We start from the raw sequence: 22910 nt of genomic DNA, 5'->3' as shown, positions 1-22910 counted from the left end.
TTTTAGGCAACCTCAAGGGACCCCAAGATGCTTGCAGGGTGTCCACAAAGCCTAAACTATTTGCAGAAAAATACTAAGACATTATTTGCCTTTTTCATTCTCATTCTCTCATGAGCATACAGTTTTCTAGAGGCTATACGGCAGGTGACATAACTGACCAAACAAGCAAATATCTATCACAATCTAGCCATTTTCTAATCCAGGTATCAAAGACATTTGCAAATCTGTGAAATAATGCCTCTTTTTTAAATATTTTATTTATTTATTCATGAGAGACACAGAGAGAGAGGCAGAGACACAGGCAGAGGGAGAAGCAGGCTCCATGCAGGGAGCCTGACGTGGGACTCAATCCTGGGACTCCAGGACCACGGCCTGGGCTGAAGGCAGGTGCTAAACCACTGAGCAACCCAGGGATCCCCAAATAATGTCTCTCTAATCACTAATCTTTATTTAAAGAATTATTTTGTACTAAAAATATTATTTTATTTTATTTTAGATTTATTTATTTGAGAGAGAATGAGTGGGAGGGGCAGAAGAAGAGGGAGAGAATCTCAAGCTGACTCCCCACTAGGAAGCATAACTCAGGTATCAATTCCTGGACAGAAATCAAGAGTTGGATGGTTTAACCAACTAAGCCACACAGGCACCCCCCAAATATTATTTATCTTGACATAAGTGAAATTTTAATGCATTAATAAATATTAATAATGTCTCTCCACTTGAATTTCTAATACAATTAATATCAATAGATTTAAGCCATTTGAACAAAAGCTCTTTGGCGTCCTCGGTAATTTTTAAGAGTCTAAAGGTTCCTGAAACCAAAGATTTTTGAGAACTTTGCCTGACTCCATGGTTAATTCCATTTCACTTCCCAAGATGTTCCTAGGATTTTGGGAAGGCAATAAAAATGTTCTAAAACTGATAGTGGTAAACGTTCCACAACTCTGTGAATATATTAAAAATCGTTAAATTATATACTTTGTATCAGTCAATTGTATGGTATGTGACTAACAACTTTTTAAAATTAATTTTTTTAAAGATTTTATTTATTCATGATAGACCTAGTGTAAGAGAGAGAGGCAGAGACACAGGCAGAGGGAGAAGTAGGCTCCATACCAGGAGCCCGACACAGGACTCTACCCTGGGACTCCAGGATCATGCCCTGGGCCAAAGGCAGGCGCTGAACCACTGAGCCACCCAGGGATCCCCTTAAAATTAATTTTAAAAAAAATTAATTTTTAAGTGATCTCTATACCCAACGTGGGACTTAAACTCACAACCCTGGTATCAAGAGTCACAAGCTCTACCAATGGAGCTAGTCAGATGCCCCGTGAATAACTTTTTAAAAGCAGCTTTATTGAGCTACCAAAGTTAAAATTTATTTAAAAAAAAGTATTCATTTGAATTGATCATTATCAAATAAATCAATAACATACCTATCACAAGTGCCCCACAAATATGAAGTTAATGAATGTTACAAAACTAGGAAGAAGAAACTAATCAATGACAAATGTTTAGGGGAAAAAATGAAGGGCAATTTCCATAATAACAAAAAAAATTTACCTTCCGAGAGTTTTTGACATGATGTATTCGTCTCTTAATTCCTTAGGATAAACTGACTGATCATCTACAGTCAGATCAAAAAATACAAAAACTAAGGGAAAAGGGCAGAAAGTCTCATTAATTCATTTGGTAAAGAGAAAATAAAATAGTCCTAAGATATAGTGAACATATGGAATATAAGACAATTGTTTTTAATTACATTTAACACCTAAGTCTAAAATGAATTTAGCCAGGCTAATACATGTTATGAAACCCATGGAAAATAACAGTCAAATCTCATTCCTCAACAGAAATACACATCATCATTTCACTATAGAGCAGGAAATCCATATATATATATATATATATATATATATATATATATATATGGTAGTCTTATTCCTTGACTTCAGAATATTAATCAATTGCAACTGATATAAAAGGCCCATGCAAGATTAGTTCCTGCCTCAATGCGGGGCAAGGGGGGGGCAACCATGCAGATTAGCATAAGCCCAGCACCAAAAAACAATTAGTTTTAGCCTTAAAAAAAAATGTTCTAGGCAAATACACATCCCAATAAAATTAGACCACAGGTCATCATCATACTAGTATCATTTTCTCTTTGCCATTTATTTTTTTTTTTATTTTTTTTTCTCTTTGCCATTTATACACCTCTACACGTCTGGCATTTTATAGTGCAAACCATGTTGAACCTACTTGTAAAGTTAAATAAATAGCATTTTCCCAAAAGTCACCTATTTCTCCATTATTTGGGCTGTATCCAAGAAAAAGAAAGAATACCCCACTCATTAAAAAATTTAACAATCCATGTGGGCCAAGGCTGCAATTATCAACATTTCAATTCCTCAAAATCGATGGTAAATATAATATCTTAAAAGAGTGAAATTTGTTAAGACCCTTGAGTTTCTCATATTTCAGGCAGCAACAGGTTTCGACTTCCCTGGGGTAACCTTGAGTTCCACTCAAAGGCACAAATCTGAGCCACCTGAGTGTGCTTCATTCCACGCTGGTCCGCATGAGACACCTGTGTAGTGAAGGAAACCTGCCAATGAACCAAGATACAACTGTTTCTCTATGCTTGTGGGTATTTATGACTCTAGATATTCCAGTGGCATCTAAGAATCTGGGAACTTGAGGGGCTCTGGAGAGCTATTTCTCACAGATGTCAAGGTCTACTTCAAGAGCTGCAAATTCAGTTGCCCACAGAAGCCAGGCCACGTACACAAGGAAGGCTGGGTTGAGTGTAAGACAACGTGGAGCAGTGAGGACTTGAATGGGCAAACACACACCATGCAACTAAAACAAAGGCAGGCTCTACTGAGCACTGGCCAATCCTCCAGTTATGGGATTATAGGATCAGTGTGGCTAGACAGTCTACCTTTTCAAAGCAATCTGGATTTTTTACATTCAAGTACAAACAGCAAATGCCTAATAAAATGTCAATAAACTGAATGCAATCTGCAGAGCACCAGCCTGATCTATTTCGATTATGGCCACCTTTAGCCCATATAACACCTCTGTTCCAAGCAGAAAAGGTGCCCCTTGGACAGACCAACTAGGAAAAGGTGGCACACAGCTTACCAAGTAAGACAGGCCAAATTTCAACACTTGGTTGTCATCTCCACCAGGTGCTCTCAAACAGCAAAACTTTATGCAGCTGCCCTGACTATAAGTATCACACACAGAAAACACGAGTCAGAAACAGGGGAAAATATCATAAAATGTGCTTTGGGATGCCTAGTATAGCCATCATTCCCAGATGCCAGTTTGAAGACTGCCTACATGAGAATCACCTAAGCAAGAATTTTTAAATCCCTGGGACTACTAGACCAGGATCTGTGGGACAACACCTGTGAGCATCTATATTTTTAAGGTGTTACCCACACACTCATACATTCTTCCCATTCAACTCTCATGTAGTTTTGCAAAGTTCTGCGGTTGTTGTTCTTTTTTAATCAAAGAAATGAGTGTTCCTACTGTCCAAGGATTTAAAATCACTGTGAGATTACGTTTCGCTCTACAGGTTTTTATTCTTTCTGTGCTGAATGACAACTGTTCATTTTAGATGTGATACTAGTAAAATGTTAGGAGTGGCTGTTCATAAAATGCTGCCTGATGATGACAAGAAACATCAATCAGAGAATAACCACGTGGCATTTAAGGCAGAAACTTTAAGCTGAGATTCTTCCAGAAATACCCTAATGCCTGGCAGATAAACGAAGTTCAATAGATATTTGCAGCAATTAAGGAAAAGAAGGAAGGAGGGAGGGAGGAAGGGATTGAGGGAGGGAGAAAAATTCATGGCCTAAAACAACTCATTGACACCTAAGACTGATGCGGTGTAAACTGCATCAATGAATGAAGAACCATCTTAAGCAGTACCATTCAATTGACAGCATACAGCCTTAAACAAAACTAACCCAATCATTTAAACCTTGGAAAATCTGCCTTCATAGAAATTTTTCATTAATTTAAAAATATACCTAAGTCTGCACTGAATCCTGAATACAAACTTTCTTACTTTATCCAAACCATACTCTGCCAAGGGCACAATGTCAATTTCCCTTTATAGGAGAGGAAAAAAAGATCCAGTAACCAAAAGATAATAATGTTACCTTTATTACTCCATACTGAAAGTGCAATTTCAGAATTGTTATTCAAAGGAAGGCGTCTTCCTTTCCCTACCAGCTCTCTATTTACAAAGGTTCCATTCCCACTGTGATCTTCTATGTATGCGATGTAAGAGTTTTTAGGACCCATTTCCTAAAATAGAGAACATTTTATTTCAAAGTTTTAACAGTGGGGAGTTACAGGAGTTACATATCCTTGCTAACATATCTCAGAGTGGTGATGACATTACCAGTTCTCCCAAATATACGGATTATTTGTCACCTACTCTGAAAATCCGAAAGTGCTTCTTGCTGTAAGTCCGGTATTTATCTGTTCTTTTCAGCAATGGCTCATCAAAGCAGTATTCACAGCTTCTATCTCTCCCAAACCAGTAGTTGTCATTAACACACTCTGAAACACAAAAGTACACACCGGAGTGCTGTTGAATTTCATACATCAAACACCTTTAAAAACTGCTCATAAAATCTAATTGTAGAAAAATAACCTAAGAAAGCAATTAAGCTTACAGATAACTTTTTTTTTTTGCTTACAGATATCTTTATCAGAGTTCAGAGTTTTACACGAATAAAAACAAGGGGACAATTTTCCAGTGAGTTTAATAAATTATGGTTTATATATAAGTATGAAATAATAAGCAGTCATTAAAAATTCTCAGTTATTAATGATTTGAAAAAACACTTATAATCTAATAACTTCCTACCAATTATCCTCTTGATTCTTCCCATCGTACTTAGTATAAAATGTGCCCTCCTCCCCATAGCAGGATAGATGCTCAGGATAGAATCTCACACTGCTTCCCTACTAGCATCACCTTGTACTACTCCCCTTGATTACCCAGTCCCACAGGCACCTTCCATTGCCCCAAAAATGCTGGGGGCACAGTGTTAATGTCACAATACCCCTGGTGGCCTTTGCAGTCTCTGTTCCCAGCTACTTCAATAGCCATCTTACCTTTGCCTGGACTCAAATTATCACCTTTCACTCAGCTTTCTGTATAAGCAGACTCCTACGTTATCACCCATTATCATAATGACATCCTGCTTTGTGTCCTACTAAATATGGACCATGACCAGAAGTTATCTTGATTATTTATGTATTGTCTCCCCACACTCCCTTGTTAGAATAAACTCCAGGAGCAGGCTTGGTCTCACGTGTTACATAGTTCCAGCACCTAGGTCATGAATATAGTAGGCAAGTAAATGGTGATAGAAAGACCAGACAAAATATTAGCAACTCATATCACAAAGTTGTAATTTCTGTAATATCTGTCAAGTTATTACAAATTTTAAAAAGACAAACAATCCAGTAAAAACTGGGTAAAGGATACGAAGAGGCAATTTACAAGACAAAGAAATACAAATAGCTGGGCAGCCCCAGTGGCCCAGCGGTTTAGTGCCACCTTCACTCTGGGGCGTGATCCTGGAGTCCCGGAATCGAGTCCCACATCAGGCTCCCTGCATGAAGCCTGCTTCTCCCTCTGCCTGTGTCTCTGCCCCGCTCTCTCTCTGTGTCTGTCATGAATAAATAAATAAAATCTTTAAAAAAAAGAAAGAAAGAAATGCAAATAGCTCAAACATAAGAAAAAATAACCTATCTTGGTTATTCAATACAAGAAATTTTAAAGGCAAGGGCTGCCTGGCTGGCTCAATTAGTAGAGCATATATAACTCTTGATCTCAGGGTTGTGAGTTCAATCCCCATGTTGGGTGTTAAGATTACCTAAAAATAAATCCTTTAAAAAAATGAAATCAGGGGATCCCTGGGTGGCTCCCTGGATGGTTTGGCGCCTGCCTTTGGCCCAGGGGCATGATCCTGGAGACCCAGGATTGAGTCCCACATCAGGCTCCCTGCATGGAGCCTGCTTCTCCCTCTGCCTGTGTCTCTGCCTCTGTCTCTGTGTGTCTCTCATGAGTAAATAAATAAAATATTTAAAAAATAAAATAATAAAAAATAAAATAAAATAAATGCATGAACATGTACGCATTTAACAAAAAAAAAAAAAAAAAAGAGGGCACCCTGGGTGGCTCAGCGGTTTAGCGCCACCTTCGGCCCAGGGCCTGATCCTGGAGACCTGGGATCGAGTCCCATGTCAGGCTCCTGCATGGAGCTTGCTTCTCCCTCTGCCTGTGTCTCTGTCTCTCCCTCTCTCTCTGTGTGTCTCTCATGAATAAATAAGTAAAATCTTTTAAAAATAAATAAATAAATCTTTAAAAAAATAAGCAAAGAGTTACATATTATAACATTGTATTGGCAAAAGGTGTGAAGAAGCTGTTACCCTTATACATTGCCAGTAAGAATGTAATTTATACACCAAATATAATTTGGAATCTAGTAAAGATAATTTGGCAAGATCTATCAAAATTACATATGCAACCACTTCACACTGATGTAAATGGCTTTAATTTTTTTTAAAAAAGGAAAATAATAAAAATAAATAAAAATAAATAAAAATAAAAAAATAAAAAATAAATAAAAAATAAAAAATAAAAAAAGGAAAATAATAAGTGTTGGCAAGGATACAAGGAAATCAGTACCCTAACATACTGCTGGTGGGAATGTAAAATGGTAGAGCTACTGTGGAAAAGTTTGTCATTCCTCAAAAAGTTTTTTTTTTTTTAAGATTTTATTTATTTATTCATAGAGACACAAAGAGAGAATGAGAGGCAGAAACACAGGCAGAGGGAGAAGCAGGCTCCACGCAGAGAGCCCAACGCAGGACTGATCCAGGGTCTCCAGGATCACGCCCCAGGCTGCAGGAGGCACTAAACTGCTACGCCACCGGGGCTGCCTTCCTCAAAAAGTTAAACATAAGAATTGCCTTTTGACTCAGCATTTCCCCTCCTCGGTATATACTCAAAAGAACTGAAAAAAGGTACCCAACAAAACCTTGTATAAAAGTATCCACACCAGAACAATTCACAATAATCAAATGATAGAAACAATCCAAATGTTTCTTGCTAGATGGATAAAAAATTGTGGTATTTACATATAATGGAATATTATATCCATTTAGTAGCTTTATGGATATAAGATCAAGAGTTGCATGCCCTACTCACTGGGCCAGCCAAGGGCCCCTGTAGTGAAATATTATTTAGCCAAAAAAAAAATAATAATAAATGCTACAATTCATACATACCACAACATAAACTTTGAAAACATTAGAAGAAACCAGACACACAAAAAAAAACATTAATTGTATAATTACATTAAATGAAATATCTAGATCAGTTAAATCCATACAAATGAAATACAGATTGCTAGTTGCCAGGAAGAGAGAGGAATGGAAAGTAACTGCTTAATGGGTACACGGCTTTATTTTGGAATAATGGAAATGTTTCAGAACTAGAAAAAGGTAGTGAAGTCACTGAACTGTTCACTTTCAAATGACTAATTTTACTTTATGTGCATTTCAACTCAATTTTTAAAAATTATATAGATACACATATTGGCCCAGAAATTCCACTTGTAGGCATTTATCCGATGGATAGAAGCATATGTATAATAAAAGGATATAAGAACAAAAGTAAAGGTTATTCACTATAGCATTATTCTTAGAGCAAAAAGAAATAAACATCTTAAATGTTCATTAGTAAGAGGCTAGTTCAAAATGCCTTTATATATCAAGGGCGCCTGGAGGGCTGAACTGGTTAAGCGTTCAACTCTTGATTTTTGGCTCAGGTCATGGTCTCAGTGTGATGGGATCAAGCCCTAGGTCAGGCTCCCTACTCAGTGGGGAGTCTGCTTTTCTCTCTCTCCCTATGCCCCTCCCCCACTCCTGCAAGTGATTACTCACTCTCACAAATAAATCTTTTATTTATTTATTTATTTTTTATTTATTAAAGAGGTTTTGTTTTTTGTTTTTTGTTTTTTTTTTTATGATAGTCACAGAGAGAGAAAGAGAGAGAGGCAGAGACATAGGCAGAGGGAAAAGCAGGCCCCATGCACCGGGAGCCCAATGTGGGATTCGATCCGGGGTCTCCAGGATCGCGCCCTGGGCCAAAGGCAGGCGCCAAACCGCTGCGCCACCCAGGGATCCCTAAATCTTTTTTTTTTAATGTTACATACCCATAAAAAGGAATGAGGATCTTTACATTCTTTTTTTCTTTTTGTTTAGATTTTATTTATTTATTCATGAGAGACACACAGATAGAGAGAGAGAGAGAGAGAAAGAAAGAGAGAGAGGCAGAGACACAGGCAGAGGGAGAAGCAGACTCCACACAGGGAGCCTGACATGGGACTCAATCTCAGGTCTCCAGGATCAGGCTCTGGGCTAAAGGCAGCGCTAAACCGCTGAGCCACCCAGGCTGCCCCGAATCTTTACATTCTTACAGAAAGATGTCTAAGACACATTGCTAAGTATACAAAGCCAGTTGCAAACAATGTGTTGTGAATCACAATTAACATAAAAAATAAAGGGGGGCACCTGGCTGGTGCAGTTGGTTAATCAAATGACGCTTGATATTGGCTCAGGTCCTGATCTCACAGTTATGAGATCAAGCTATGGGTCAGGCTCTGTGCTCAGTGCAGTCTGTTTGAGATTCTCTCTCCCTTCCCTCTACACCTCCCACTTATGCTCTCTCTCTCTCTCTCAAATAAATTTTTTTAAAAAAAGAAAAATGTGAAAAGAAAAACATAAAGATGCTTAGAAATACATTATGATTACAAAGTAAAACCATTCCTACTCTGTGACCCAGCAATTCAAATCAGACTCTACCCCAGAGAGACATTTGCCAATTGACCGAGGAGACACCTACAAGTATGTTCACTGAATCCTGCTTGTGGGAGCAAAAACTGGAAACAACATTAAGTATCTGTTAACAGGGGAAGGAATTAATGAACCATGGTATTTCTACTAGAATTCAGGAACTTGGGGGATCCCTGGGTGGCTCAGCGGTTCGGCGCCTGCCTTTGGCCTGGGACGCGGTCCTGGGGTCCCGGGATCGAGTTCCGTGTCGGGCTCCTGGCATGGAGCCTGCTTGTTCCTCTGCCTGTGTCTCTGCCTCTATCTGTCTCTGTGTCTATCATAAATAAATAAATAAATCTTTAAAAAAAAATAAAAAAAGAAATCAGGAACTTCTCCAGCAGCTGGGAAGAGGAAGAGCACTGAGAATTCATTAGGACACTAATAGTCCAGGGATGGTAGAGAGTCTAAAAAACAGCCACCTACGGAAGAGCCTGCTCTAGCATTTGCTCATCAGGAGAGCCCCCAGGCTCCACAGATGTGTGGAGGATGGCACGGAGAGCAAGGTAGGAGACAAAGTGACCAGATGTTCTCAGTAAAGCAATTAGGTGTATGAACCCAGGGAAGAATGTGTCCATCTTGCCAGCAGGTAAGAGAGTATATGAGGAGAGCAACAGAAACATTTGTTTTGGCAAGTGATTTGAAAATTTAGAAAAGTAATTTTCTTTTACTAGGTATCCCAGACCTCTTTGAAGTTCAAACTCACTGTTCTCCCTCATTCTATATCACAGTCAAAAAAATTAAACCTATCTGGGAAAAGTTAACCCAACTTTCCCTTTGATCACCATTCTATCCTGACCTTTAGACTATCTTCCTCACCTTTGCTTTAACATTTTCCCCCAATTTTACAGATGAAGATGGCGAGGTTCAGAAGTAGCATCACTTGCCTGAGACAGCCAAACAGGGACAGACCTAGGACTTGAACCCATGTCCTTCCAACTACAGAGCCTCCAACCTAAACCTTCCCAGCCTCCAACCTAAACTCTCACCCTTATTTTCTTCCTACTCAATTTTATGTTTTTTGTTTTGTTTTGTTTTGTTTTTTAAGATTCTATTTATCGGGACGCCAGGGTGGGTCAGCGGTTGAGCATCTGTCTTCGGCTCAGGGTGTGATCCTGGGGTCCTGGGATTAAGTCCCGCATCAGGCTCCCTGCGAGGAGTCTGCTTCTCCCCCTGCCTATGTCTTTGTCTCTCTCTCCTTGTCTGTCATGAATAAATAAACAAAATCTTAAAAAGAGAAAGATTTTATTTATTTATTTGAGAGACAGGAAGAGAGTGCGTGTGTGCACACATGAGCTGGGAAGAGGCAGAGGGAGAGGGAGAAGCAAATTCCCTGCTGAGCATGGAGCTTGATACAGGGCTCAGTCCCAGGACCCTAGGATCAAGATCTGAGCCTAAGCCAGATGCTCTACCCAACAAAAAGAAAATACACATTCTTCTCAAATAAAACATACTTTCCAAGACAGAACATAAGCTAGGAACAAAAAAAGCCCCTTAGTGAATGTAAAAGTGCACAAATCATACAAAGTATGTTCTCCAACCACAATGTAATGAAATTAGGAACTCAAAAACACAAAGAAATTTAGTAAATTCCCATTTAAGTAGAAATTAAACACCATACTCCTGAAAAACCAAAGGGACAAAGAAAAAAACTGGTAAGAAAATTAGAAAGTACTTCAAAATGAATGAAATGAACAAACAACAAACAACATACTAAAACTTACAGGATTCAGCTTAAGCACTACTCAGGGAAATTTATAGTTGTAAATATCTAAGTTACACGATTTTAGGTCAATTACTTAACTCTCCTTAAGATACTGGAAAGAGCAAATAAAATCTAAAACTAGCAGGAGAAAATAAAAATTAGAGCAAAAATAAATGAAATATAGAATAGAAAGATAATAAATCAATCAAGCCAAAAGCTGGTTCTTTTTTTTTTTTTTAATATTTTATTTGTAAGTAATCTCTACACCCAACGTGGGGCTCAAACTCATAATCCCAAGATCAAGAGTCATATGCTAAAAAGAATTTAAAAAAAAAAGACACATGCTCTATTGACTGAGCCAGTCAGGCACCCCAGAAAGCTGGATCTTTGAAAAGATCAACAATTTGATAAAACTTTGGATAGAGTGACCAAGGGGGGGGGGGGTCAAAAGGAGCAATTATTACTAACCTTACAGAAATAAAAAGGATTTTTTTAAATTTTTATTTATTTATGATAATCACACAGAGAGAGAGAGAGAGGCAGAGACACAGGCAGAGGGAGAAGCAGGCTCCATGCACCGGGAGCCCGACGTGGGATTCGATCCCGGGTCTCCAGGATCGCGCCTTGGGCCAAAGGCAGGCGCCAAACCGCTGCGCCACCCAGGGGTCCCTAAAAAGGATTTAAAAGAGAATACTGTGGTGGTGCCTGGGTGGGTCAGTTGGTTAAACATTTGCCTTCAGCTCCTGTCATGATCTCAGGGTCCTTGGATCAGAGCCCTGTGTCAGCTTCTAGTTCAGTGGAAAGTCTGCTTCTCTTCTCCCTCTGTCCCATCCCTGCTCATGCACATGCATGCTCTCGTTCATTCTCTCTCTCAAGCACATAAATAAAATCTTTTTTAAAAAATGCCATGAATAACAGTAAGACAATATTAGATGACACAGAAGAAATGCACAAACTTCTAGAAAGAAACTATCAAATCAGACACAAGAAAAAGAATACACAAATACACCCAAAAGATTGCACTAGTGATCAAAAAACTTCAAATGAATAATTTTAAATTCTACCTTTTTTTTTTTTAAGATTTTATTTATTCATGACAGACAGACAGAGAGAGAGAGAGGCAGAGACACAGGCAGAGAAGCAGGCTCCATGCAGGGAGCCCAACTTGGGACTGGATCCTGGGTCTCCAGGATCACACCCCAAGCTGAAGGTGGTGCTAAACCGCTGAGCCACCGGAGCTGCCCTCTACCAAACATTTAAAGAACTAATATCAATTATTCTCAAACTCTTACAAGAAATACAGAGGAAGGAATCTTTTCAACTCATTCTATGAGGCTACTAATACCCCAATACCAAAGCAAAGGCATCTCAAGACAACTACAGACTAACATACCACAGCAAACCAAATCCTGCAACATGTAAAAAAAGATTAGACATGAACAAGTGAGAATTAACCCAGGAAAACATGGTTGGCTTAGCATCTGAAAAATAATTAATGTAACACACAATCACAATAGAACACAGAACAAAACCACAAGACCATCTCAGTAGACAGAAAAAGCTTTTGAAAAAAATCCAACACCCCTCATGATTAAAAACAACAATGATTGGGGATCCCTGGGTGGCTCAGAGGTTTGGCGCCTGCCTTTGGCCCAGGGCGCAATCCTGGAGTACGGGATCGAGTCCCACGTCGGGCTCCCTGCATGGAGCCTGCTTCTTTCTCTGCCTGTGTCTCTACCATTCTCTCTCTCTATGTCTATAATAAATAAATAAATAAACAAACAAACAGATAGATAAACAAATAAATAAATCTTTAAAAAAAAAAACAATGACAACAGCTTCATAAACTAGGAATAGGAGGGAACTTCCTCACCTTGAGAAAGAGCATTTATGAACTGCCCATGGCTAATAACACACTTAATGATAAGGGTGAAAGCTTTACCCCTTACACCAGAAATAAGACAAGGACGTATACTCTTACAACTTTTATTTATTATACTAGAGGTTCAAACCAAGACAATGAAAGGAAGGAAGAAAGGAGCAAATCTATTTCTGTCACAGATAACATAATCTTATGCAGAAAATCCTCAGGAGGGATCCCTGGGTGGCGCAGCGGTTTAACGCCTGCCTTTGGCCCAGGGCGCGATCCTGGAGACTGGGGATCGAATCCCACGTCGGGCTCCCGGTGCATGGAGCCTGCTTCTCCATCTGCCTATGTCTCTGCCTCACTCTCTCTCTCTCCCTGTGTGACTATCATAAATAAATAAAAATTAAAAAAAAAAAAAAAGGAAAGAAAATCCTCAGAAACCCACTAAAAACTGTTAGACCTAATAAACAAGTTCAGCAAAATTACAGAATACAAGATCAATATACAATAAGCACTTGTACTTCTTTTTTTTAAAAGATTTTATTTATTTATTTATTTGTTTGTTTGTTTGTTTGTTTGTTTATTTATGAGAGACACAAAGAGAAAGGCAGAGACATAGGCAGAGGGAAAAACAGGCTCCCTGTGGTGGGATTCAATCCCAGGACCCCGGGATCACACCCTGAGCCAAAGGCAGACGCTCAACCACTGAGCCACCCAGGCATCCCAGCACTTGTACTTCTATACATAAGCAATGAACAAACCTAAAATGAAATGTCTATTTTTTAAAGATTTTATTTATTTATTTGAGAGAAAGAAAGAGAGACCACAAGCAGGGCAATGGGCAAAGGGAGAAGCAGATTCCCCAAAGAACAGAGAGCCCAACACAGGGCTCAACCCCAGGACCTTGGAATCATGACCCCAGCCAAAGTGAGACACTTAACTGACTGACCAACTCAGGGGCCCCCTTAAAATGAAATTTAAAAATAATTCTGTTTGGGGGCTCCTGGCTGGCTCAGTTGGTAGAGCATGCAACTTGATCAAGCGGTTGAGTTCAAGCCCCACATTGGGCACAGAGTTAAGTATATATTAAGATAATAATAATCTGTTTGCAATAGCATTAAAAGGACAAAATACTTTGGAATAAATTTAGCAAAAGAAATGTAAATCTAATACTCTAAAAACCATAAAATATTGTTGAAAAGGAATTTGAAAGACCTATATAAATGTTCATGGATCAGAATACTACTGTAAACATGGCAAAATGCACAAATTGCTGATTTACACAATTCCTGTCAAAATCCCAGCTACGATCTTTGCAGAAATTAACAAGCTCGAATTAAAATTCTTATGGAAATACAAAGACTCAGAATAGCCAAAATCATCTTGAAAATGAAGTACAAAGTTAGAGGACTTACTTACATTTTGCAATTTCAAAACTTACTCCAAAGTTACCATCATCAAGATGGTGTGGTACTAGCATAAGGACAGCATATAGATTCTTTTCAGAAGAATGGAGGGACCAGAATAAATTACATTTACAGTCAGCTGATTTTCAAAGAATGCCAAAACAATTCACTGGGAAAAGAACAGTCTTTTTAACAAAAAGCACTAGGACAAGTAAATATCCACATTCAAAACAAGAGTTGAAATTCTTACCTCATGCCATAACAAAAACCAACTCAAACAGAATCAAAGGCTAATAGTAGTAAGAACCAGAACTATAAAACTCTAAGAACAGTAATGAAGCTTTGCAATCCTGGGTTAAATAATGCTTTCTTAGATACAACACTAAAAGCACAAGTGACAAAAGAAAAAATAGAGAAATTGGACATAATCAAACTTTAAAATTACTGTGTCAAACAGCATCATCAAAAAAGTGAAAAAGAAAAAAAAAGTGAAAAAGTGGGGCACCTGGCTGGCTCAGTGGTTGAGCGTCTGCCTTTGGCTCAGGTCCTGATCTCAGAGTCCTGAGATCCAGTGGGGGGGGGGGGTGTCTGTTTCCACCCTCTCAGCAGGGAGTCTGTTTCCACCCTCTGCCCCACCCCATGCTTGTACTGTCTCTCTCTTTCAAATAAATAAATAAAAATTTTTAAAAAATAAATTTCATTTTAGGTTTGTTCATTGGATATAGATATCCAAATAACAAAGACATAAGAAATCCATTATGTCTTTAGACAGCAAACAAACCACAAGGAGAACAAGAAAAAAAAATGGAGCAGAAAAGAACTACAAAAACAACCATAAATAACCATAAAACAATAAAAAGAGGGAAGTATATAACAATACAGGCCTACCTCAAGAAGCAAAAAAAAAAAAAAAAAAAAAATCTCAAATAATATAACCAGGATGCCTGGGTGGCTCAGAGGCTGAGCATCTATCTTTGGCTCAGGGCATGATCCTGGGATTCGGGGATCAAGTCCTGCATCGGGCTCCCTGCATGAAGCCTGGTTCTCCCTCTACTTCTGTCTCTGTCTCTCTCTGTGTGTCTCTCAAGAATAAATAAATAAAATATTTTTAAAAAATAATTTTAAAAAAATAAATACAAATAAAATACAAATTTTAAAAAAGCACAATCAACAAAAGCAAAAATCAGTAAGTGGGACTATGTCATGCTAAGAAGCTTCTGTGCAACAAAAGAAACCATCAACAAAATGAGAAGACAATCTACAAATCAGAAGAAGATACTTGCAAATCATATATATGAGAAGGGGTTAATATCCAAAATATATAAAAATTCTTACAACTCAAGAGCAAACTGTAAACAATCTAAGAAATAGGCAGAGGAACTGAATAGACATTTTTCCAAAGAAGACATCCAAATGGCTAACCAATACATGAAAAGGTACTCAACATCCCTAACCAATGGGAAATGCAAATCAAAACCACAATGAGATACCACTTCACACCTATTAAAATGGTTATCATCAAAAAGACTAGAGATTTGGGGCACCTGAGTGGCTCAGTCACAACCTACTCTTGGTTTTGGCTCAGATAATGATCTCATGGGTCATGGGATGGAGACCTACATCTGCATCAGGCTGCTGGCTCAGAGGAGATTCCCTCCCTTTACCCCTGCCCTGATCATGCACAACCACACACTCTCTCTCTAAAATAAATAAATATTTAATGAAAGAAAAAAAAAAGGCAAAAGATTTGCTAAGTGTTGGCCAGGAAGTAGAGTAAAACGTATCCTGGTGCACGGCTGGCAGGAACGTAAATTGGTGCAGCCATTATGTAAAGCAGAATGGAGGTTCTTCCAAAAATTAAAAACAGAGGGATGCCTGGGTGACTCAGTGGTTTAGTGCTTGCCTTCGGCCCGGGGCCATGATCCTGGAGTTCCAGGATCAAGTCCTGCATCAGGCTCCCTGCATAGAACCTGCTTCTCCCTCTGCCTGTGTCTCTGCCTCTCTCTCTCTCTGTATGTCTCATGAATAAACAAAATCTTAAAAAAAAAAAAATCCTACTGCCATATGATCCAGTAATTCCACTTTTCAGTACTTATCCAAAGATAACAAAACAATAACTTGAAAAGATATAGTACCTCCATGTTCACTGCGTAACTATTTATAATAGCCAATACAGGGATGCCTGGGTGGCTCAGTGGTTGAGCATCTGCCTTGGGCTCGGGGCGTGATCCTGAAGTTCTTGGATCAAGTCCCACATCGGGTTTCCTGCATGGAACCTGCTTCTCCCTCTGCCTATGTCTCTGCCTCTCTCTCTCTCTCTCTGTGTGTGTGTGTGTCTTTCATGAATAAATAAATAAAATCTTTTAAAAATACATATATATAATAGCCAATACATAGAAGCAACATAAATGTCCAACAATGGATGGACAAAGAAAATATGGTATGTGTGTGTGTGTATATATATATGTGTGTGTGTGTGTACACACACACACACACACACACAATATGGAATATTATTCAGCCATTAAAGTCACAAATCTTGCCATTTGTGACAACATAGATTAGCTCTGAAGGCATTATAAGTGAAATAAGACAAAGAAATTCAAATACTATATAATCTCACTTACATGTCTTAGACAGGGAGTCTAAAAAACCTAAACTCATATACACAAAGAATAGTGGTTACCAGGTGCTGAAGAGTGGGGGGGAAAGGGGAGATGTTCGTTATAGGGTGCAAACTTCCCAGTACAAGATTATAAGTTCTGGGGATCTAACGTACAATGTACTGATTATAGTTCATAATACTATACCACATACTTGAAACTTGCTAAGAGCATAGATCTTAAATGTTCTCACCACAAAAAAGAAATAGTAATTAGGCAATGTAATGGGAATGTTAGTTAACACTATGGTAGTAATCATTTTGCAATATGTAACTATCAAATTAATACACTATACATCTTAAATTTACACAATGTTATATGTCGATTATATATAAATAAAGCTTAGAGGTGTGAGGGCAGGGAGAGGACAGTTACCAGAAGAAAATTTTTATAGATTATTAGTGATAGTTGCACACATTTTGTAAATGTACTTAATGCCACTAAGCTTAATGGTTTACTTAATGGTTACAGTGGCAAAACTTTTTGTTACATATATTTTCCCACAATAAAAATAAGTAAATATGGGGAGTCTGGCTGGCTCAGTCAGTAGAGTATACAACTCTTGATCTCAGGGTCACGAGTTCAAGCCCCACAAAGGGAACAGAACTTACTTAAAAAAATAGGGATCCCTGGGTGGCACAGCGGTTTGGCACCTGCTTTTGGCCCAGGGCGTGATCCTGGAGACCCGGGATTGAATCCCACGTCGGGCTCCCGGTGCATGGAGCCTGCTTCTCCCTCTGCCTATGTCTCTGCCTCTCTCTCTCTCTCTCTCTCTCTGTATGACTATCATAAATAAATAAAAATTTAAAAAAATAATAATAATAAGGAGCACCTGGCTGGCTTAGTCAGAAAAGAGTGAAACTCTTGATCTTGGGGTTCTGAGTTCGAGCCACACATGGGGTACAAAAATTACTTAAATAAATAAAATTTTAAATAATAATAAGTAAATATTTTTTAAATACTTAGGAATTTTTTTTAAGATTTTATTTTAAATAGTCTCTACATAAAATGTGGTGCTCAAACCCATAACACCAAGATCTAGAGTCACATGCTATACCAATGGATCCAGCCAAATGCTCCAAAAATACTTTTTTTTTTTTTAGATTTTATTTATTTATTCATGAAAAACACAGAGAGAAAGGCAGAGACATAGGCAGAGGGAGAAGCAGGGACCTCAGGTTCCTGTGGGGAGCCTGATACAGGACTCAATCCCAGGACCCCAGGATCACAACCTGATCTAAAAGCAGACACTCAACCACTGACCAAGAATACATTTTTTTTTTAAATGCAAGACTTACATACAAAAACTACCAAACATCATTGAAAGAAATTAATGAATACTTAAAAAACTGGAAAGACATCCCATGTTCATGGACTGGTAGACTTAGTAAAATTAAGATGTCAGTACTCAGGGGCACCTGGGTGGCTCGGTTGGGTGTCCGACCCTTGGTCCTAAAATTCATATGAAAATGTAAAGGACCCAGAATAGTCAAAACAATTTTGAAAAAGAACAGGAAGGCCTGGGTGGCTCAACAGTTGAGCATCTGCCTTCTGGCTCAGGGTACAATCCTGGGGTCAAGGGATCAAATCCCATATCAGGCTACCCATGGGGAGCCTGCTTCTCCCTCTGCCTATGTCTCTGTGTCTCTCTCATGAATGGATGAATAAAATCGGAAGGAAGGAAGGGAGGGAGGGAGGGAGGGAGGGAGGGAGGGAGGGAGGGAGGAAGGAAGGAAGGGAGGAAAGAAAGAAAAGAAAGAAAGAAAGAAAGAAAGAAAGAAAGAAAGAAAGAAAGAAAGAAAGAAAGAAAGAAAGAAAAGAAAGAAAAGAAAGAAAGAAAGAGAAAGAAAGAAAGAAAGAAAGAAAGAAAAGAAAAGAAAAGAAAAGAAAGAAAAGAAAAGAAAAGAAAAAAAAGAAAAGAAAAGAAAAGAAAAGAAAAGAAAAGAAAAGAAAAGAAAAGAAAAGAAAAGAAAAAAGAAAAACAAATCAGGACTCACATTCTGGATTTCAAAACTTACTGCAAAGTTACAGCAACTAAGATTTTGTGGTACTTGCACAAAAAGATAGACACATAGACCAAAAGAATGGAATTGAAAAGTCCAGAAATAAACCCTCACATTTATGGCCAAATGATTTTTGACAAGGGTGCCAAGACCATTCAACAGAGAGAGAATGGTCTCTTCAAGAAAGTACTCAGAAAACTGGGATATTCACATGCAAAAGAATGAATCTGGACTTCTATTTCATACCATATACAAAGCGCAACTCAAAGCAGATCAATATAAGGACTAAATCTATAAAACATTTAGAAAAAAACGGATGTGAATCAATAATTAATAATAATAGCTCCTACTTATTTTTTTTATTTTTTAAAGATTTTATTTATTTATTCATGAGAGACACACAGAGAGAGAGGCAGAGACACAGGCAGAGGGAGAAGCAGGCTCCATGCAGGGAGCCTGATGTGGGGCTCGATCCCAGGACTCCAGGACCACGCCCTGGGCCGAAGGCAGGCACTAAACCGCTGAGCCATCCAGGGATCCCCTAGCTCCTACTTATTGAGCATCATCCACTTTATGCTGTTCACTCTATCAGGATTTTCAGATATATGTAATCTCACTCTTGAAAGTCCAAGGTGCCTGGGTGGCTCAGATGGTTAAGCATCTGCCTTTAGCTCAGGTCATGATCCCAGGGTCCTGGGATGAAGCCTCGCATCAGGCTCCATGCTCAATGGGGAGCCTGCTTCTCCCTCTCCTTCTGTCCCTCCCCCTTCACTTGTGTTCTCTCTCACTTATGCACTCTAATAAATAAAATCTTTAAAAAAAAAAAAGGGGGGGGATGCAGCCCACTTTACCCTTTCTCACCATATCTCTGTTTCCCATTCACCATTTAGAAGCCCTAAGCCTATCTTAAAACTATGGCTTAAATGAGTAAAAAACAGCTTCAAATACTTACTTCTAAATTTAAAGTCGTACCTATGAATATTCCTATATTATTTCTCCACTTTTTACAGTTTCTTATTCAGGTCATCAAAGTTGGACATGAAATAAAGAGTGAATGATAAGGTACAAATAATACATTAGTCTTTCATGTTTTATATCAAAATGCCATTTCAAACATAACAAAGTCTTACTATTGGAATCAATAAGTGTCATAGAGGATGAATGTATTTAAATTGCAAGGCTGGCTACTTTGAAATAATAACAGTCAACAAATAGCCTTCTCTATTTTGAAACTGTAAAATGGATGTTCTGAAGATGCCACAGCAGGAATTAAGTAGTGAAGTTTCCATGATTAGTTTGCATGAGTCAGCACTTTTCTAGGGAAAGGATCTACTGCTCTCCTCAGATGCTCCAACGGACAGAACATTAACAGATGTCCAATTAACATTTATTGAAAGAATAAATGAAGGGAGATCCACACAGGTAAGAGTCAGTAAACTCCCCAAAACTGCTTCCTTCCTTCCATTTTTCAACACCTTTACACTCTGGAATCATTCCTGAAGTGTCTTGAGCTTTCTGCTACAACTATCTGTAACTGTGTTTGTGAACAATTAAAATATTATACAATATATCAGTCTTACCAAGATTGGGGAATCCATCCTGAAGGGCCCATAATCGAGCCCAAGGGGCAGGGACAGGCTCTTCAGGTTCCTGGTCCTCAGGAATAGAACAGAGTTCCTGGGTGGACACTGTGTCTAAGGAGCTCAGGGTCCCCGAGCTGGAGTGAGACGACTGGCTAGATGTGGGTGCTGTGCTGGTGGAGCTGGATGTGCCCTGAGAGTGTGAGGAGGAGCCGTGTGTCTGCGAGGAGATGCCTTGAGACTGTGAGAAAGTGCCTTGGGACTGCGAACAAGCACCACTGCCATGGGACTGCTGACACTCCACATCCGTCTCCCGAGACATCACGACCTCAAAAATAAGTGTTCAATAATAAGGTAAGTTTCAAGGAACAAGACTTGAATTTCAAAAGTAAAGAATGGGCAGGGGCGCCTGGATGGGTCAGTTGGTTAAGCATCAACTCCTGATTTCAGCTCAAGTCATAATCTCAGGGTCATGAGATGAGCCCTGCAGCATGCGGGCTCTGGGCATGGAGCCTGCTTGGGATTCTCTCTCTCCCTCTCCCTCTGCCCCTCCACTCCCCCACCCCCATGCAAGAGCTATCTCTCTCTCTCTCAAAAAAAAAAAAAAAAAAGTGAAGGATGGGCATATTTACATCAGGAAAAAAAAATTCAGAGCAAGCATGTTCTGCAAAAGTTAAAATTCTAAGTCTAGATTGATCTATAGTTCTTCTGAGATGAGCTTTTCATTATATCACTTTCACCAGATCATTTTTCTGTTATGACAGCCACAAATCACAGGGAAAAGAAAGAAATTATTTGAAGTTTATAAATAAGTTAAAAGAAATGAACTAAATTAGGGGTGGAAGGAAGACTCATAACAGCTTATATTCATCTAATTTTTAAAAACTAGAAATGAAACCTAAAAGATATTCGTTAATACAATCAACACTACACTTAAATTTCATGTTTTGGAACAAGAAAGAAGGGGGAGGGCCATGTGGCTTGGGGGTAGAAGATAGCAAAGAGAAACTATAATTCACTGCACCTTGCCAGGGGTGACCATTTACATTAAATGTCAGATACCCCTCCTCCCCCAAGCCTGCCCCAGGACGATGAAGACCACATCCTGTTTGTTCACTCTAGATTCCCTGACTCCTAACTAAAGGCCAGCCTATTAATGAAGCACATCACAAAGAAGACTACTCTAAACAACTCCACCTAGCCCTTTGTGATGCTGAGTAACCATAAGGGCACACCTTTTCAGCATCCTAAATGGCCTTCCAGCCCTTAGGATTCTGTAGAATCCTACAGAAAAAAATTTGAGTCACAAGAGACCTTGACAGGTTCCCACCCTCACTTTAGAATTAATTTGATGGACTGTTAAATTCTGATAACAGAAACTACAGTAAAGTCAAAGTAACTGTCGACTGTCGATCCTTAACTTTAAATTTCTAATCTGATTTTTATAAAGGGGGGGGTGCATTGTCTCTTCTCTCCAGATACCCATACTCAGGCTATTCCTCCAAGGAGAACATAGTAGACATTACTCACATTGACTGCATTTATACAGCTTTCTAGATACAAAGATCCTGATGACTTTTTCTTAAACCACACCAGGAAGATGATGCCAGAGCTGAGTGGGCCACTCCAGGACCTCGTGGTTTAATACTACCTCAGTCAAGGCTGCAATCTTTCACAGCTTTTTGAGCAAAACTTCTCTGCCCTGAGAACTGGCAAAAGACTGTCAAGAAGTGGCTACTATCCTCGCTTACCTTAATGGTCCAGCAAACGAAAACCACACTAGCCTCAGCGATGAGGAGAAAGTATATAGAAAGATTAGAGACAAGTCTGGAGTCAGATGCCGGACTCAAAGCTCTGCATGATCTTCAGGTAGATCACAACTTCACTAGGTAGAGAGATCTTGAGGATTAAATGAGATGATATAGGAATGTTCTTCCTCCGGTACTGCTCGATAGTTGGGAGAATATAATTCCAGTCCCAAAGAATACGACAGCCGGAAAGGGGTTGATAAGGGCAACACATTTTTTTTTTCCGAATAGAGAAACTGAGTCCCAGGGTGGACTGGTGCCCTCCTACCCTTTCTTATCCCACACACTCACTTATGGACACTCGCAGGGCATCCTCCTACACAAGTCAGTGTGTCCCGGTTCCTGCAGCGCCCAGCTGCTAAGACTGAGTTTTCAATAGTTTTTTTTTTTTCGAAATTGAATCTAAAATATGGTAATAATTGCTACCATTTATATAACTCTTTACAAAGCAACGACTGGCTAGATCAAAATCAGTTACCCTCTGATTTTGAAGAACACAACTTCGTCCTTTCTCATCCTGCACGTCTGGGCCAGTTTCAGCTTGTAAGTAACAGGGGAAGTGAACTTCACTTCGAAGTTCATCTACAAAGGAAGACAGTCGCCCACACATTCCTCTCCTCACCCTAACCGAGCTCAAAAAACGCACAAAGTGGAAACTCGGGAGATTCAGCGTGGATTAAGACCCTGGGGACGGGACTCGAACCCCCCAACACCCAGGAGAAGTTCCCCACTACGACTCACCGCGTGAGCCCACCTAGAGCCAAACACTCACAGCAGCTGCATCCAAGCAGAGTGGCGCTAACCAAGCACCTACAAACTCCACCCTCAGCCAATCAAAACACCCCGCCTTCGCCGCCGGACCAATGAAGAGCAGCGGATGTGGCCGTCCACACGTAGCCTCAATGCTTGCTGGGAGTTGTAGTTTAAAATGAGGAGCGGGACAC

General features: G+C 39.3%; 1 protein-coding gene across 3 annotated transcripts in view; it reads right to left on the bottom strand.

Moving 5' to 3' along the window:
• The window catches only part of CHEK2 (checkpoint kinase 2), a 92533-nt gene that overhangs the window by 28603 nt on the left and 41020 nt on the right, over positions 1-22910 (bottom strand). Inside the window, exons 1-5 of one of the 3 annotated variants that reach the window (XM_055322506.1) lie at positions 22708-22774; positions 20159-20486; positions 4460-4584; positions 4179-4326; positions 1564-1654 (exon numbers count right to left, since the gene is read on the bottom strand). In XM_055322506.1, the coding sequence (XP_055178481.1) occupies positions 1564-1654; positions 4179-4326; positions 4460-4584; positions 20159-20480 (686 nt within the window). In that variant the 5' untranslated portion in view covers positions 20481-20486; positions 22708-22774. Of the gene's footprint in view, positions 1-1563; positions 1655-4178; positions 4327-4459; positions 4585-20158; positions 20487-22707; positions 22775-22910 lie in introns of those variants that run through there. The other 2 variants (XM_055322507.1, XM_055322505.1) reach the window with 2 other exon arrangements.

The sequence above is a fragment of the Nyctereutes procyonoides genome, unplaced genomic scaffold (assembly GCF_905146905.1).
Source record: "Nyctereutes procyonoides isolate TBG_1078 unplaced genomic scaffold, NYPRO_anot_genome, whole genome shotgun sequence".
NCBI lineage: Eukaryota > Metazoa > Chordata > Mammalia > Carnivora > Canidae > Nyctereutes > Nyctereutes procyonoides.
Note: the sequence above shows the minus strand (reverse complement) of the source record. Positions and strands in the feature narration are given on the sequence as shown.